General features: G+C 40.1%; 1 protein-coding gene across 1 annotated transcript in view; it reads left to right on the top strand.

The window, feature by feature from the left end:
* Positions 1 to 481: 481 nt before the first annotated feature.
* The window catches only part of LOC103768694 (WD repeat- and FYVE domain-containing protein 4-like), a gene marked incomplete at both ends in the record, with an annotated part of 23956 nt that continues 6570 nt past the window's right edge, over positions 482 to 17867 (top strand). Inside the window, 19 exons of the mRNA XM_008935849.1 lie at positions 482 to 689; positions 964 to 1040; positions 1342 to 1560; positions 2596 to 2780; positions 5265 to 5496; positions 7243 to 7394; positions 7884 to 7995; positions 8109 to 8299; positions 8861 to 9013; positions 9423 to 9496; positions 10321 to 10482; positions 12169 to 12260; positions 13272 to 13371; positions 14080 to 14285; positions 14785 to 14954; positions 15507 to 15632; positions 16109 to 16270; positions 16381 to 16578; positions 17453 to 17570. Coding sequence (XP_008934097.1) covers positions 482 to 689; positions 964 to 1040; positions 1342 to 1560; positions 2596 to 2780; positions 5265 to 5496; positions 7243 to 7394; positions 7884 to 7995; positions 8109 to 8299; positions 8861 to 9013; positions 9423 to 9496; positions 10321 to 10482; positions 12169 to 12260; positions 13272 to 13371; positions 14080 to 14285; positions 14785 to 14954; positions 15507 to 15632; positions 16109 to 16270; positions 16381 to 16578; positions 17453 to 17570 — 2937 coding nt within the window. The remainder of the gene's footprint in view (positions 690 to 963; positions 1041 to 1341; positions 1561 to 2595; positions 2781 to 5264; positions 5497 to 7242; positions 7395 to 7883; positions 7996 to 8108; positions 8300 to 8860; positions 9014 to 9422; positions 9497 to 10320; positions 10483 to 12168; positions 12261 to 13271; positions 13372 to 14079; positions 14286 to 14784; positions 14955 to 15506; positions 15633 to 16108; positions 16271 to 16380; positions 16579 to 17452; positions 17571 to 17867) is intronic.

Raw genomic sequence — 17867 nt, 5'->3', positions numbered from 1 at the left:
AGGTAAAGGGGCTCAAGACAGCTGGTATTTGGTGCTTAACCTGTTCACATGCCTATGGGACACTTGGTACAGCATGGTAAAAGTTGGAGTCTTAGGTTCTTTGTAGTCATTCTTCAGATCCTCTCACACATGTTGGTTGTAACTATTCTGTTATGGCAGAATTGAATGGCCTGTTTATAAGAAAAATGGAACCAATGGGTAAGGAATCTTTTTTACTGGAGATGAAGTTTGGAGCTGTCTAGAGATGTATGAAAAGAAAATATCGTATCTGCTCATCTCTCCTGCCAGCCTTCCATTTTCAAATTCCTTCACTATAATATTTTTGTGCATTGCTGCGGATTTCTGCAGGCTGCTGAGGATGTGTTATTTGAAGAGCATGGAGCACTGTTTGGAGTAGTGATGAACTAAATACAGGCAAAGCCTGCGACTGGAAAAAGTATTGAAGACATTCATCTGTTTAGGCACTGTGTTGATGTTGTAGGTTCAGAAGAGGCCATGGTGGAGAGTAAAACTAATCCTCAGACAGCTGTGCCTGTCAGCAACTCCTCTTTGGTGTCTAAGGGATCTGCATTGGCACTCCAGACTGCAATGAGTCTTATCTCCATGACGTCACCTCGAAACTTCCAGCTCCGCAGCACTTCTTTGGCTCCATCGTTTGTGGAGTTTGACATGTCAAAGGAAGGATACGGGTATTGCTGCTGTTGCTTTTCTCTTCAGCTGCTCTGCAGTGCCCAAGCCTTTTTTCTGGACACAGCAACTAATACCTTCTCTCTCCATCCTAGTCAATCCTGGTGCCCTGTTGCTGCCTTCCTGGCAGCAATGTTGCCTACCTATTTTGTTATTGGCTTATTGCTGATAGTCTAGGCTCTGCTCTGCTACCATAATTCTGCAGTATTAAGTCACTGGTGACTTTCAGGAGTGATTTTACGTTTCTTCTGAACGGGTGCTTGCTTGCTTTTGTAGGTGTTTATACCTCCCTACCTTGGCCACTGTCATGGGACCCAGCGCAGAGCAATCTGTCTCGGGAGGAATTGGCACAGGTAAGCACTTTGACACGTCTACAGCTTCCTGAGAGGACTAACTTTTCAGCCTTACTGAAAGCATTCAGCATTCGTAAGAAATGGCAGAAAATAAGCTGTATATTTCAATACACTTCTGTCTCTGTGTGCCAGTCCAGCTCTGAGCTGTGTGACCCAAGCTGCTTACCAAAGTACAGTATAAACCTCATATTCTAATGTTGGTTCTTACATAGTGTGGGCTACAAATGAAACAGAAAGTAGTTTGCTAATGTTGGCACAGGGAAATGAACTTTCTTACTGTTTTTTTCTTTCTTTTCTACAGGTACAAGAATGTTCCCTCCCTCAAGTGGCTTGACACTTTCCTGCTGGTTCCTGGTTAGGAAGTTTGGTTTGGTGCACCACAGTCACCCACTCCGTTTCTTCACAGTTGTGAGGCACATGTCAAGAACAGAGCAAGAATTTGTTTGCTTTTCAGTAAGCTTCTTTCCGCAGGACTGTTCGCTGGTCATTTCCACAGAAGAGGTGGAATTCCAGCCACTTGGTAAGACTCTTCTCAGTCAAGCTGCAGTGCTGTGTCCTCTGATTCCCTGGAATTTTTCATTAAAAGATTTCCTCTTCTTAGAAGTACCCAGGACATTAATGAGGCTCTTTAATCTCTTCAGTCTTCTCCTGGCAGCCTATGATAGTAATTCCAGGTCATATTTCAGTTCTAAGATGTCTGTAAGCATAGATAATTATTTTTGTGGCCACAATATATGATAAAATTTATAGATAGTCTAAGGAAAACTTCTGAATGTCAGTTACATGGTTGTGTGCAGCTGAGGGAACTGATCTCTGCCTGTTCTGTGTGACAGTAGGCAAGTTTGGAGAGTAGGACTGTGGAGTTTGGGTGTGGTGTAGCTTCCTAATCAAACAGCTCACTTCCTCTCCTCACTTTTGTAATATTCATATGACAGCCTGTTAATTTTTTTTCATTGTTGACATTTATCCCTTTTTCCTTATTGAGTAGAGTAGGTAGTTCAGATGTGAATGTGACTGAACACAGCAGAAGAGGTTGGGAGTAGAGTGGGAATAGTAGCTGGGATTTTCATGCATGGCTGACATACTCTGTGAATACTCTGATTCCCTTAGATGATGCTAAAAATCCCAGCTTGTCTCTTTTCATAAAAGCTACAAATTAATCTACAGAGTTCTATCATCTGATACATGAAATATGAATTTGCTAGGACTTTTTTTTTCCTGTGTCAGCTAACTCAGTGAATATGCTGAGGAATGCTCCTCTTATAGATAGGTTAGTTCTGTCCTAGTTCAGTCTAGTTTTACAGCATTGAAGCAAGTCAGTAGGTACATGGGAGTATGGCACATTGTACACTGGAGGGAACTTGAGAGTTGTGTGAGTCTCAGATCCTGATAGTAGACCTTCAGGGAACATTTCAGACATTGAATGGAACAGCACCAAATCACTCTATATCCACAGAGAGTCATGTTCTTTGTGTCACATTTGATAGTTGTGTTCCAGAAGCAGAAGAAAGTGAAAGATACTTTCTGTTCACTATTTCTGGTTTTGCTGTTACAGATATTATGGAACCTGAGGAAGAGGTACTAAATCCTTCCCCATTTCCACGGCAAGCTCAGTTTGGCTGTGGCAAGTTGCTGGTCACTGGCCAGTGGCATCATCTCACAGTTACAGTTGCTAAGGAAGCAAAGAGGAACTGCATTGTGTCAGCTTATATTAATGGTCAGATGCTTGGCTCTGCAAAGGTAAAGGCTCTCTGCATAGATCTCATACCTGTCATTGCTTTCTATTTTCATCTCCCCTTGCACATATCATGACTTCTTAGCATTGACTGGAGAGGCTCAAAGCATGGTGATTTGCATGTATACCCTCTGACACTCTGTGCTGTGTGTGAGGAGAGTCAGAAATCCATACAAACCAGGGTGTAGGTGTGATGCTTTTTAGAAGTATATTATCAGCTTATACTGATTTGAACTAGTTACCCCTTCAGCATGCAGATAACCAGGGCCAATTTTGAGCAGTGATACCCATATGAAGGTTGTGGTTATCAAGTTTGCAGGTAGCTCAGGATTATGGTGGTGAAATTCCATTGTACCCTTAGCCCAACATTTTCTGAATTGACTAGTGATTTTGAGGATCTTTCAGTATACACCCAAGATCTTCAGAAGTTGTCAGTTATAAATAGTCATCACATTAAGGTGTGACTAGAGAACCCTAAACTGAAGGTGATTTAGATTCAGGCTAGAACCTGCAAAGGTGATGAGTTATTTAAGGAGTCTCTGTTTTTGAAGAAAGGCCTGGAAAAGCAGAAAAATTGCAGAAAAATAAGGTTCTGTGACTGGCCAGCTCTTTGCAAGAATGCTAAGATGGATTGAATTTCTTCAAGAATCTTGCTTGGGCATGTTTCAAGTTGTCCTGTTCCTGTTACACCCACTGAACAGTCAGCTGATGAATCAGTGGCCTTTCTTCCCACTAGCACTCTAAGCACTCAGGAACAAATAGATGCTCCTACGGATCTGTTGTTCAGTGTGTGAGATAGCTTCTGAATTAAAATAATACCTTTTTTTTTAGTTAATGGAAATTAAAGAAAGGTTTCAGTTGGGAGATATTTATAAATTTCAATGATAACTCAATAAGTCATTGCAAATATTGGTGTAGCTAGTGTTTCCCCTAACATGCCGTTTCTTGTGACCTTGTTGCGTAGGAGTCAGTTCTCAAAAGGTAATTTCCCCAGGTTGCATGAGATATCACAAGAAAGCAATCCAAACACACCCGAAGAGTTCATAATCTGCAGGATAAGTGAAAAGAGCCTCTGGTTTATATTATCATTATCATCATAATGTCAGATTATTCCTGAGATTTGATTTTTGGATTTTGAATGCCCCAGCCTGGCAGTGTTGAAAATGTAGCTTGTTTCTTTTGCAGCTCTGGTTTGGTTTGGTTTGGTTTGGTCGGTCGGTTGTTTTCATTGTTGTTGTTTTGTTTCTGAATGGATTCCTCTTATTAATTGAAACATATAACTTTGGTCTCTTCTTTCCTGTTCATGTGTTGCAAATCAATCCCAACACATGCAAAGCTCACTTGTGTGTTTTATGTTTCCTTTGTAAAAGCAACCTGTTTAATTCCAAATATTCTCTTTCCCATACTTGAGAAAAATGATCTGTCTTCTAAATGCCTTTTGGGACCTATATCCATTTCAAGAATGAAAAGTTAATTTAATTTGCCTTCCTTCAGATGAGACTGAAAGTCATCAATAAAACTAGGCCTAAGCATTGCAACTGATTAAAAAATTCACAGCAAATGTGTTTAACATACAGTGAAACAGCTGATAATAAATAAAACAAGCCTTTAGTAAAGAAAAGATTGTCCCAGTGCTGGGGTCTCTGACACAATGCAAGCCTTCATCTTTATATGTACAGTAAAGAAAAGATTGTGTAAGAAATTAGAATTGCTCAAAGGTTGTTAGCAATACCAAAAGATATTTTAGGGTGATGGAGCTGGGGGGTAGTGGACACATTACTGTGTTGTATTAAACCCAGTATTTGTTCACTCGAGTATTGAGTCCTGCCTCCTAAAGCTGACTAGCCTTGTCTTCTACATCACAGGAGTCAGAAATCAGTGAATTCCAGGACTCTCCCATCCTGACAGGAAACTGTTAAAGGCAAGGCTGAGCCCTAAAGTACAATATAGTTTCTTTCTACCAAAAAATATCTGACTACTTTCTATTATAGCTGTCCATGTTTACATAAAATAATAGACTCAATTTAGGAGACTGAATCCTTAGTTTTATACCAAAAATAAATGGTCCCATTTCCTAAACGATGTCATTTTTGCTGAAGCTAGCTGATCCACTTGGACATTCTGCACTCTTCAAGAACTGTTTATTTTCTGTGTGTCTAGTACAAGGTGTGATCTGTAACTTGGCTTTCTGCATTGAAAGCCACAGTTTAGAACAGGAAAAATAAGTCAGGAAGCAAGATAGAGTTTTTCTTTGCCAACACTTGAAATGATTTTGCTTTTTGAACAAAACGTAGGTTTAAACTTTGAAAAATGCTTATGTTTGTGATACTTCTGAAAGTCCATTTTTAAAGCAGCAGTTGATAATTGTGTTGCACAGCTGACTGAGACTTCATTGAGGAAAGAGGCAGCAGGCAGCACCTTCCAGAGACAAGACCTTAATATATCTGAAGTGTATTCTGTCCCCTCAGTGGATTCTTCCTCTGTTGCAGATGCAGTATCTCCAGCCCTTACCAGGTAGCTGTATTTCCATGGAACCCTCTTCCTTTATTGATGTCTATGGGTATATAGCTACTCCTCGAATTTGGAAACAAAGGTCCTCCTTGACCTGGCGCCTTGGACCTACATACTTGTTTGAAGAAGCCATCTCTGTGGAAACCATAGAGATCATTAATAAGCTTGGCCCACAGTACTGTTGCAATTTCCAAGCAGTACGGCTTCAAGGTATGTGATAATTCTTGTATCCACCACTATTTGTTTGTCAGGGAAATGCTTTTTTTATTCTTGTAATCTGCTGTTAGTATCTGTGCCTAGAGCTCACTCTAAAAGCCTGGAACTCTGTGTTACTGACCTTTGTACAAGACTGTATCATAAGGGTCTTGTAGCATAGTGTAAATTGGGCAGAAAAAGAAGGGTAGGAATCAAGCAGCAGGGAAAGATGGAGAGGAAAGAGGGATAAGATATCCTTGAGGGGATGCAAGACTGCAATTTCTGTTGGACAAACTTTAAAGCAGTAGCTTTAACTGAGACATTCTGCATTTATGGTGCTACAGAAAAAAAACACAGCAGATACAGAAGCATCATTTTTAATTGCAAATGCCTGCAGAGTAGGAAGAGAGCACGGGGGAGAGAAGAGTAGGGGAATAAGTTACATTCCATTTAATGAAGAGGCTTTTTAACTAAATTATAGTTATCTTCAATTATAAAACAGGCAGACAAAACACTTCACTTATTGATTACTGTTTGTTCAACTAGTAGTGCATTCACCTATGTACTAGAGCACAGCATGAAATGGGGTGGTCATTCACATTTTAAAAGAACAGAATAATCTCACCTGGTGGTGCTCTAGCCCAAAGCAAAGTGAAGCAACTGGCTGAAAGTACTCCTTCAGAACCCTATCTAGACAAAAAAAAAAATAAATATTTCCAAGTCAAGCATGAAAAGGGATTGTTGAAGGAGAAATCATATCAAAATGCAGCCCCAAGATAAAAATATTACTAGTAGAAATCAGAATGATTTGATTTTTTAAGTCCTGAGTCTCTATGAAGTCTGGATTACTCATCAAGCTGGGAAGATCAGCCTGCAGAGAACTCTAGTACTCATCAGAGATTGTGGCTGTCTGACTCCAGACCATAGTCCATAGACTATGGACTATCAGTTCCATACAAGATCTGATCTCATAATTGTGAAATGACCTCTCTCTCTTCCCACCATATTGCCTCTAGTCCATGTCCTACTGGAAAGGAAATCCGTGACATGATCTTGGGGCACTTATTTTTAATCTTCATGCAGAATATGTGGTAATTCTTTTTGCCTGTAAGGGCTGTGTAACCAGCATTAGTCAACAGTTTCATAAAGCAACTGTTTCCCAGACTATAAAATTGTCAAAAAAACCTAATATTTAAAAAAAAAAAGAAAAGTTTTTCCAAGTGCAAGTAGGAATAGAAAAATCTTTAAAGAAAAGTATGTGAGAATTTAATACAACTATTAAAACGGTGAACCTGGTATTTCTAAGAAGCTTTCCATGTGCTGTGAGTTGGAAGCTCTTACCTTTTGCCTCTGTCTCTTTTCTTTCATGTGAATCCTTGCTCCTAGTACCCCTGATAAAGCTCTCAGTAGCATTGAAGGCCACTGAAATGTTTTCTCTATCCAGAAAGTTTGTTTCATATTGTGTGGACAGAGAAAGGTTTATTCTGGTCTTTCCTGAGCTTCATGAGGTACTGGGAGAGGACATAAGATCTATATAAAGCAGTAACCAGAGGAGACAAATCCCCTGTTGATGTTTACATTAGCAAGCTACACGGGCTGTGTTGTAAAGGGAGAGTGCTTTTTTTAGGTTTATAGTGAAGTCCTGATCAAATTCCTGTCTAAACTTTGGTTTCCTCCAGTTATTTTTCATCTGTCCCCCTCCTGTCTCACATTCTGAGCATGCAGAGTTCCTTCAGAGGTTTATAGTCTCTCTTGCTTTAGGTGAGGACCAGTACAGTGATCATAATCCTACACCTCTGGTGTCAGAAGAGAAGATTTCTTTTGGAATCAACGCTGTGTGCTCATCTCTCACTACAGTCCAAGACATAAAGAGCTCCTACAATGAAGTGGATGGCCGCCTGATTGCCAAAGAGGTCACAAATTCCCCTCATTAGTCTCACACACGTTTTCTCTTGTTTCTGATGGGTTTCCTAGAACAAAGTTTGTGACGTTGTCTTAGTTGCATACCTGCACTGATGTATTTTTTCCTTTCAGTAGATTAGACAGTGTGAACACAATGTTAAAAGACTTTCTTGAAACACCACAGAAGCCATAGTTTTCAGGTCTAATGATAATTAATTTCAGTCTGTGATTTCTTAATGCTTTCACAATGACATTTCAGATGTTTTTTTAGTATTCTTGTCAATGCCAAATGGGCCTATTTTTGCCAATGTCAAAGTAATGGGGCTGTGGGATATTTTAGATGGGTGAATGTTTGTCCTAGCAATCAACTTTGAAAGGAAAAAAAAATGGTTCTCAGTCTAAAAGTAGTAAAATAATCTAAAGAATTAGAGCATCTACTTGTTATTTTTGTTTCCCCAAAACTACTATGATTTTTTTTAAGATTTTCTTATATGTTTTAGATTGGGATTAACTCTAGGGACAGTACAACTCCAATATTCCTAGCCAAGAATATCGCTGGACACCTCCCGGGTTCCTTGCGGACTATTGGGTCAGTTGCTGTGGGCCAATATGGTAAATGCACTATGCCTTACAGTTTCATATTTTTTAAGGGTTGGGCCTTTCTCTGTCAAATAACAGACTTAGTCCATGTAACTTCCTAGTAGACTAATCCTGAAATTTCCTAGGGGTAAGAGCGTTCCAGTCCTCTCCAGCAGCTACTAGCCTGAACTTCATTGGAGGTCCTGCCATTCTCCTGGGTCTCATTGCAATGGCCTGTGATGACCACACCATGTATGCAGCTGTCAAAGTCCTGAACTGCATCCTGAACAGTAGTCCAATGAGTGAAAAATTGATGAGGCACATGCATGGATACCAGGTAAACACTCTTGTTCATTCTTTCTGGTAATAGTCTTTCCCTTGGAGAACCTTAATCAAAGTGGACCAAATATATCCTAGATATTAGCACTTATGGCTGTAAATTCTGAGATTTCTGAAAGGGCCATATAGGGTAGTGATCCAAATCATGTGCTCTCAATCTCTGGGAAACTCTCTAACAGTGTATCTGCTGGTGGGAAGGTGAGGACAGATACCTCTTGGTCAGACATGATCTAATAAAAATAAATAAGATAGTGCAGTAGTGACTGACGAATCCACCTTTTACAAACATGTGATCCCTCCTATAAGAGACCACTTCTTGGGCAGGTCTGCTTCCCCCCCCCACCTTCCCCTCTCATTTGCTCATCCAGCCTAAGATACATCTTTACAGACTGCTTAGTGTAATTTTTTCTTTTAATGATGCTTCTGTAAGATGTGTGCATGTCTGACTACTACAGCCAAGCAAAATGTGCATTTGTCTTGAATTAAAAAACTGCTATATGTCAGTTTAAAAATACAGATTTATACTCAGCAGATACTTACAAAGTCTTTTTTTTTTCAGTTACTGACCTATCTATTAAAGAGGAAGACGCAGCTGTTAAACAACAGGATTCTACAGTTAATTTTCTCCCTAGTGGGCACGGCTGAGCTTGGCTTTGAGTCTTCAGTCATCAAAAATCACAGTGCATTTCAGTATGTTCTCTGCAACTTCGAGGTAAAATTGTTGATATCACTTTGTGGGTTTGGCTGGCCTAAAGACGGCTTTATAGTAGGAGGCTTGGTTTGTTCATAGCATCTCCTAGATCCAGTATTTGGAATGGGATGATGTGTGGTGATTTTCCACACTGTGGCTCACCTGGGAAGGTGGTAGCTCCTGGAATGACAGGCCCTCCATTGCCATGTCTCCCCACCACGTCCAATGCAGCTTCTGGACTGTTTCTGCTCAGGAGCAGCAGCTTCTCACATTGGCAGGAATATTCCAGTGCCTGAAGGCTGTCATTGTAGAAACAACTGAGAGTTTGATGGTTTTGTCCCTGAACTAATTGTAGCTGTTTCTCTGCCACGGGTTACTATTCTCTAAGCTTAGCAGAGCACTAAAACCTTTGTTTTCCTTTGTCTTTCAGCTTTGGATGAAAGCACCAGAAAATCTTGACCTTGCTCTTTTTTCACATCTTGTGGAGATCTTGCAGTCCTCCAGGTACTCAAGCTAGTGTTTGAATCAGAAATATGGGGTAAGCTCATCAGTAACCTGAAGCTGGAACTGTGAGATGGATATGAAAGGTCCAATCCTAGTCAGAATCAGTGGACTCTGGGAGTGAATCATTCCTACATTGCTCTCTCAAGGTTGGAGTTAGTGCTTAGATCAGCCCCTGAGATGGCTGTGGGGCCAGACAGGGAAAAGCTATCTAATGATGAGGTTTACATGGAACCACTGCTGTACAATGAAATTTTAAATGTCTGCTGAGGAGGGGAAATATGTTTGTATTGAATGGGAAACAATTTTAAAAATATATACTTGAAGTTATGTTTAAAACTAAAACACAACCCAGGAAGACTTTTTTTATACTGGTATACTTCATTAGTCAACTGTACTAAAATTAAAGGTATCTGAAGAGATGTAGCATGGCAGAGGAGCTGAGTAGAGCAGGACTACTGGTACTTTCTGGTACCAGAAAGCTCTATACAGAGCTGTATGGTGTCCCTTAGCTGAGTTTTACAGGAATAGCATTTATTACCACACACTAACTGCTTGAAAATTCAATAGTTTTCTTTGAACTCATTGAAATACGGCAGTTTCCAGGGGAGGGGGCAGATGGGAAGAGTAGAGAACACACAAAGTCTTCAAATCCTCATCATAGGCACATATTCGATTCCTCTGACAGTGTTTGAAATGTTGCCAAGGCAACATTAGAAGCCAAAGGTGCAAAGTGTTAGTGTAACCTGAGAATCCTCTTAGCTGAAACCCAGAAAATTTGGTTCTTTCCAGTAAAAGCTTTTAATAGTCCCTGTGCTTTTCTACAGAGATAGATGTCAGAATGCTGCAATTGCCTACCAGGTGCAAATGGTGCCCAAGCTGATTTTCCTCTTTAATGATCCTGAAATTGATAACTCCAGGATCACTGTGGCCTGCACAATTCTCTCCCATCTGTTGCAAGGATACTTTAACACAAGGGATATTCTCAGGTAACCTTCGACTCTATAGCTTTTTCTCAGTTTGCAGATGAGCTATACTCCTTCTAGTACTGGAGAGAGCTCTATAGTAGAACTTCCCTCACCTCATCTTTGGTAGGAGCCCTCAGATCTTTTGACAACTGCAGGATCCCCATTGACGAAAAACTTTCATGCCTTCAAAACACAGTTCAGTCCAACCTTATATTTGTGTGAAGATGGATTGGATGATGACCCTTACAATGATGGCACAAACAGCTCTGCTAGTATGACTGAGACTACTCAAAGTCTGTACTTAATATTCAGTTTCATTAAAGCCTAGCCTTAAAGTATTTCAGTTGCTATGGCTGGAGCTTGGTCCCAGGCAGCTATGTACTTAATCCTGTTGGTTTGGCTTATAGCTCAGAAACTATCCTTCTGGTTCTTCAATTTCAATCAGTTAAGATATGTTAGTCAGGATTTAGTGAAACAAAGAGTTTAAAACTTTGTTTGTTTTCCACAGAATGTAACCACTGCTCCATTTTATATTCCCAGCCTAGCTGCATCAGTCTATAGACTATGGACAGAGGAAGATCCACACAGTGCTGTCTACAGCCACCTCACTCCAGGGAAATACAGTACACAAATGACAGCTCTGGTTTTAAAGCACTTTCTCCAAATAAAACATAGAAACAGAGTTGCATGTCAAACCTGTGGTCTTTGCATTCAGCTTTTAGCTCTGTTGAAGAGTATGAGCACCTCAAGTAATTACTGTGGAGAAAGCTAATATGTGAACTTACTGCTTGTAGGGCAGTTTTGTGCAATTACTTGTATGAGTTAGTCTTTTTTTTTTTTTATTTTCAAACAGGTATGAGTAGTGAATTTAGTATATCAAATTTGTCATGTGATAACGAGTGTGAATGAGCATTTTCCTTAAAGTGCCACCATTTGTTATTCTGTGGTAATTTACTGATTTTCAGGCCCATGAGTAATGAGAAAGTGGATAAAGACAGCCCCTATCCTTCCAGCCCCAGGAGAGCAGAGACTATAGCAGGCTCTCAGCAGCACTAGAAGGTGCTGGGGTTTCTGGTGGTCCCAGACTTTTGACACATCTAATAGAAATTGCTGTGTGGACAATTTCTGCAAAACAAGTGGCGTTCTATGCCTTAAGAAATGCCCTTCTTGTGGGCAGGAGGAGATTATGCACTTGCACTGTGAATGTCACATTAATCTCTCTGTCCTTAGAACCAGATAGAATGTTAAAGCAAGCTACAGGTGAAAAGATGTTGCCAGTCCTCCTCCCTGAGTTTTCTCTGCTGAGGCATCTCTGGTTTTGTCTATGTGCTTGGAAATCTTGGAACCCAAGTGGTGATAACAGTGATACCTGAGTGCCACAGGCAGTTCAGAATCTTTTGTATGAACAGAGTGCTTAACTCTTTCCTCATGGTGAAAGACTTCTAAAATCAAGAGATAAAAAGAAAAATGTTTCCATAGTAGAATAGATGCTACTTGTATTTGTAGATAGAGATCTTTTTGTTTTCTTCCTAGTTAATGAACTTTTGCATTTCTATTTCAACCTTATTTCTGCAGCAATTAGAATTTCCAGAGGTTGTCATTAACTGTCTTTGTTAATGAGTACTGACATTTGTAGGTGATCTCAAAGTAATTAAATGATTGTCTGTCTTTCTGTTGACCAAAACGGCTTCCCTCTTTGTCTGCAAGGATTGGATTATTCCTTGTTTACACTTTGAAACCTTCTTCTGTGGATGAAAATCAGATCTGCCTGCATGATGTGGCCGAGATGCCCAGTGAAGGTGAGGAGCTACCTTTGGTGTGTATATTCTGATAGGCAGCTGAAGTACTTCCTTTCATCCCTGGGGTGAGATGAAAGCTAAATGCAACAACATAGTGCATCTGCCTCCACTGGCAGGAAGAGACAATTCAAACAGCTTCTTTTGAAAGGGACAGGCTGCATTGAGGGGGCAAATTGTGGGGAAGACTTATATTGCTACAAAGGCCCGACAGGAAGAATAGTAAAGTGACAGTCAATGTGTACATCTCCAGGAAGGCCTGACCTACTACAAGATTCTCTTCCTGCTAAGGGATTCTGGTTTTCTCCTCTCTCTGCTAATAAGCCAGCAGTACTACAGGTGCATTACCCAGAGCCTACACACTGTTGGACTTCAGAGATATACACAGAGGTGAAGAGCATTACATTGAAATTTCCCCAAAAATAACATACTGGGCTGTTACAAGGGATAAAATTTCACTTGTCATACTGGATTTTCTGTGAATGTATTTCTACACTTACTGTTATAGCAAATAATAATGTAGAGCTCTGCATCTTCTAAAACATCTGTGTGTTTATGTCAACTTTTTATGTGGGAACTTTGTCAACTGGCTCTTTTATTGTGACCTTTCTAGTCAAGACTATATTGGTTATTGCACTTCTAAATGATATATTATATTGAGGAGATACTGAAAACTGTAATTTTTATATATAGACATGACAGCTAAGCAATGCAAGTTAGATTGCCTGTTTACATTTCCCTCTCTAGTTAACCTGAGATTGCTTCCTGTGGGTTATTATTCAATGTGTATTCTGGATGAGTTTAAAGTAACTCTGAAGAGAGGACTTTGAGATTGTAAGCACTGGCCATTTCTTAAAAAATCTAAGAATCTGAAGTCTGCACCTTTTTACTCTACAAAAGACATATATAAGTACTTCCACTGGGCTAATCTGGTGCAAACAAGGTTGTTCATCAAAGCAATGGAACATGTGTTTTGTCTTTTCATTATTCTTTATTACTTTCTGATATTTGTAGCCATAAGCCAAACATCTGGAAAGACAATCTGGCTTCGAAACCAGTTACTGAAGATGCTGTTAGATGTAATGCAGTCAGACAAACTTCATCTGTCCTCTGAGTAAGTACAAACAATTTAGGAAAGGAGAGGTAATTGTCTCTGTCTTCTGCTTTTCCTCTTTGCTGGTGCTTGACCAGGACTAAACACACTGATAATACTTAAGTCTCAAGAAAACAGTAAGAGCAGACTGGGTCAGAGTTATGTTTGTCAGTGCTTTATCTGGCATTCACACAGATGTGTGATCAGATCACTCATCTGATATCCATTGTGAAAAAAGTTTAATATTTTCAGAAAACGCCTCAAAGGAGGAACCCTTTTTTTTTTTTTTTATTTGCTATAGTCTTAACACTGAAAAGCAGAGTTCACAGCACTGAGAACTGTAACTGCATTTTCATTAGTTATCATACCTTGGACTTCAAAATTTAAACAGGAATTTTTAATTTCATAGGTTGATAGACCTAGATTGAAAGACCTGTGATACAGTTTACCTGTTATTGATGCACAGTGTTAGAAGGAGCTTCATGTAAATGAGCATTTTTGTCTGTCAGTAATATAAGGTTGGATTTAATGGGAATTAAGTGGCTTGAACTGTGCAGATGCATCTGTTGTTAAATCTTTGTAATTCTGTGTTGCTGTATGTCTTTGATCAGATTTTATCCTACAGAAACTTGAGCTTCTAAATCACTTAGAGACAACTTAAAACAAAATCTCCTTCCTGTGTTCTGCTATGTCATCTTTAATGCGTTTTCATTTCCCTGTTTGTCCTAGGGAACAAGAAGAGACCTTTTTGGCACTGGGACCAGACTGGTTTCTGTTGTTCACACAGAGCTACCTGCATTCTAGTACAGTTGTACTAGGAATCAAGCTGCTTCTGTGCTTTCTCTACAATCGTTCGCTGCTGAACAAATTCAAGGAGGGGATAGTGGCTGGGCGCTGGCTGGAAAACAGCTCTGCAGGGTTGAGTATTCTAATGGGTATGTGTTGATTTAATGGTCCAGCTCAGTGGTGGGAGGTCACTGCAGTACATGATAGGAAAATTGCACTGATCTCAGCAGACCAAAAACTGGTAGTACCTTCTAGGGCAAGCTTGTCCTAGTACTTCAGCTTTCCTGTGCTGAAGAATAAAACGCATTGCTTCTCCTTTGCACAACAGCTGGCATTTCTGGCTAGCAGGTGCAGGGAGATGGGCCTTTTTGTCTTGCATATCGGGCTAATTAATAAGCCTGTGAAGTGTTCAGATGTGAGCTTGTGTTCTGGAAACTTCTGTTTCTTTAAGATTTGTTCAGCTTACTTTTTGATAACTAGACCTGTGGTTCTGCAAAAGGGAAGACAAAGAGAAAGAGTTCAGGGACTCTCCTGTAACAAAAGTGATTGTGGGAAAAATTGTTGTTCTGAGGAAGTTTTGTAAACTATGATATGGAATTAATTTTTAGGCAGCTCCACAGAATATTTTCCTTTCCTTTTCCTTTAAAGATAATTTAAAAACTTATCCTGAAGTGCCTGACAATGGATCCTTCTTGATTTTTGGGTTTTCTGTGTTGCAAAGATGTCTGACTGATCATGTCCACATCCCTGAGATCTACTTGCTTGTGTCAGGGCTCTTTCTGGCAACTCCACAGTCTGAACCACCTGAAGCAGCTAAGGTATGAAAAAAATACTGGAAAAGCACGAAGCTCATATTGCTTTACTACTTTGGCATTTTGTGGCCTTCCCTGTGCAAGGATTCTCAGGCAAGTTAACCCTACTTGGTTTTTGTGATAGTTAAAATTAGTCATTCCTACTTTAAAAATCAGGTAAGTTAACTTAATAAAAAAATTTAATAAATTTGTGTTCAGAGCAAACATATTCATGAAGGTGTTAAACGCTATTTAACTACTTTACTTTAGAAGGTAATTCGGATTATCCTCCTTGTCTATTCTTAAAGTCTTGTCATGACTCATTAGAATCTTAGAATTTGGATTTGGGTTATTTCCTCCATTGTCCTCAGAAACCATAAGGCATTTTTGGCTCAGCAGTGCCAAAGATACATTTCAGAAGAGGACAGTCCATTAGTGCTACATTGGGGTAACGCAACATAATAGGAGAGGGAGGAGCTGCTGGTGGTGAAGATGTTTGGTTTTTTCCTGATGTGGAGAAAGCAGACATTGTTCTTAATGTATCAAATCCTTACCTCTTGAAAATCTCTTCTGTTGTAGAAAGATCTTGAGTCTATGTTGCAGTGGATCTTGCAGAACCACCTTAGAGAGAATGTCCTCAAAATAGGATTGTGTGCAGAGGCAGCCATTTTGCTTTTGGAAATGGTTAGAGTCACTGTGGACAAGGTAAGTGTTTGCTTGCAGGGACAGTGCAGTGTGAATGACAAAATATACTGCCTGAGAGTGTCAGATGTCAGTGGTAGTCTCCACCTGTACCCCTTAGCCTTCCTCTGCCCTCCCAGTGCAATACTGAACATAACCATGAGAAGAGACTTCAAAGCATCAGCACAGCTATTGGCTTGGTTCTGTTACATAGCAAATCTTGTGATAGGCTCATGTTTAAGAACTTCTGAACACAGGCACAGATTTTATCCATAGCATTACCCATTTTGTTCATTCTTGGAATGAGGATATGCCACCTTTCTGATTGGGTGTATCTTCAATTTACAATCTGGGAGTTGGCTTCTTGTGCTTTTCCTGACTTCTCTGTGCCCATGTCCTGTTTGCTTATTTGCTTAGGAATACCTAGAGAGGAGCAAAGATGAATTTATATGAGTGAGAGGAATGCTGTCCTGACAAGATGCACATTTGTCTGTGTTCAGCCTATCGCAGATGCAGAAGCCTCCTGGGAGATTGCCTATCCAGGGAACATTATCCAGTTTCTGTGCTTGATCTATCACAGTTATACTCAGGATCCTGTGTGGCACTGTTCTGACTTCTTGAGAACTTTGGCTATGGTTGCTTTCAATTCTGGACCACTCAAGGTATACGCATCTGAACCAACACAAGCCCTTCAGATCAGAGATGAGTTGCTAGAAGGAAAAATAAATTTAAAGGAGATGGAGTTAAAATGCATTGCTGTCTGCTTCCACAGGGAGGTTCTGAAGGCTTTTTGACTCCTGATGGTCCAGCCATTGCTGAAGGGAAAGGCTGCACTGATCCTTCGTCTCTCCCATTGCTACCACACCCTGCCAAGAAACAAGTGTGGGATTTTGTGCGAGTCCTCCTGATGGACAGCCTTCTCAACATCCCAGCAAACAAACAAGGACATCCATTTGAGCTGCTTCTCGAGGTCTCTCTTGTAGTCATCAGTCTTTGCTGCTCTACCTTGTACTAGGGGTGGAAGGTCAGGAAGTATCCTGCTAGTGTCCTGGTGAAAAAAATGCTAAAGGTGCTGAAGGGGTGTATTCAGTCAGAATTTTCAACAGTCTAGGATAAGGTTGGGATCACAGCTCTTAGAGGGAATGCACTAAATTCTGGCAGATCTGGACAACCTACTTAGTGGCACAGAATTCCTGCCTTTTCAACAGGGAGGAATGGCCTTTTCTGCCTGCTCTGCGTTCATGTGAACTAAGAAAACGCTGCCTCTAGAAGCAACAATGGGATTTTGGGGGAAACATTTAGTATTGAAGTAAAGCATGAAAAAATTTGCCTTTTGCTTCATAATACATGCTTGTCATTAGAGTAGTCCTTGAGTTTGGGAACAGACTTCATATGGAGCATTCCTGTGTACTGATTTTTGAGACAATAATTTCTTTCCAGTGCTCAAATAAACCAAAAAAGAACAGCCTCCACTTTCAGCACAGATTAATGCAGGCTGTAGCAGCTGAGTCTGGATTATGAATTTCAGCCACTCAAAGCACTGGATAGGGCCAATTGTCTGAAAACAGGGAACATGAAAAATTTAGGCTTCAGTTCCAAATTGTCAATAGTCCAAGTGTCCCAAACATCAGGTATTTTGAATTACCTCAGATAGTGTTGAGTGTCTCTTGCAATTTCTAATTGCTCCTTTGAGCGTAACTTTTAGTGAATCTGAATTCTTGACAGACATAATCTGCAAAGATCCAATGAAATCAAAGACCATTGAATAAAGACTAAAAGTGAATTTGGGTGTGATTTCCTAACTATTTTCATGCTGTATTAATATGTATATGATCACTGTATAGGCTGCTCCAGAGGATGCCACTATGGAGCAGAAGAGACGATTTCAGACAAAAGTTTTGCTCTCTGCTATGGACGTCTTCCATGTCAACAGCCAAGGCGAGGGGAAAGCAAGACCAAGAGGTGAGTGTTGAGAATCGGATCATTAGGTAGCTGCTTTTTAGCATGTAATTGCTAGAAAAGTTTGGAATCAGTAGCTAGAAGGGCAGTCCTGCTCAGCAGGCTGCACTGTCCACTCACTCCTGCTGTAGGCCAGTTTGCATAAATTACTGTAGATTTACCATTTTTTCTAGAGTGCCTCTTCACCTTTTTTCCCTCTTTTTGAGAACAGATTATGAACATTAAAGAGGGAGTACTTAAAAAGAAACCCAGGTTTATCCTTGCATACTACTGGAGACAACCCTGATAACTTAGTTGTTG

This window comes from Merops nubicus, unplaced genomic scaffold (genome assembly GCF_000691845.1).
Source record: "Merops nubicus isolate BGI_N331 unplaced genomic scaffold, ASM69184v1 scaffold27362, whole genome shotgun sequence".
Classification (NCBI taxonomy): Eukaryota; Metazoa; Chordata; class Aves; order Coraciiformes; family Meropidae; genus Merops; species Merops nubicus.
This window is presented reverse-complemented; position numbering and strand designations above follow the sequence as displayed.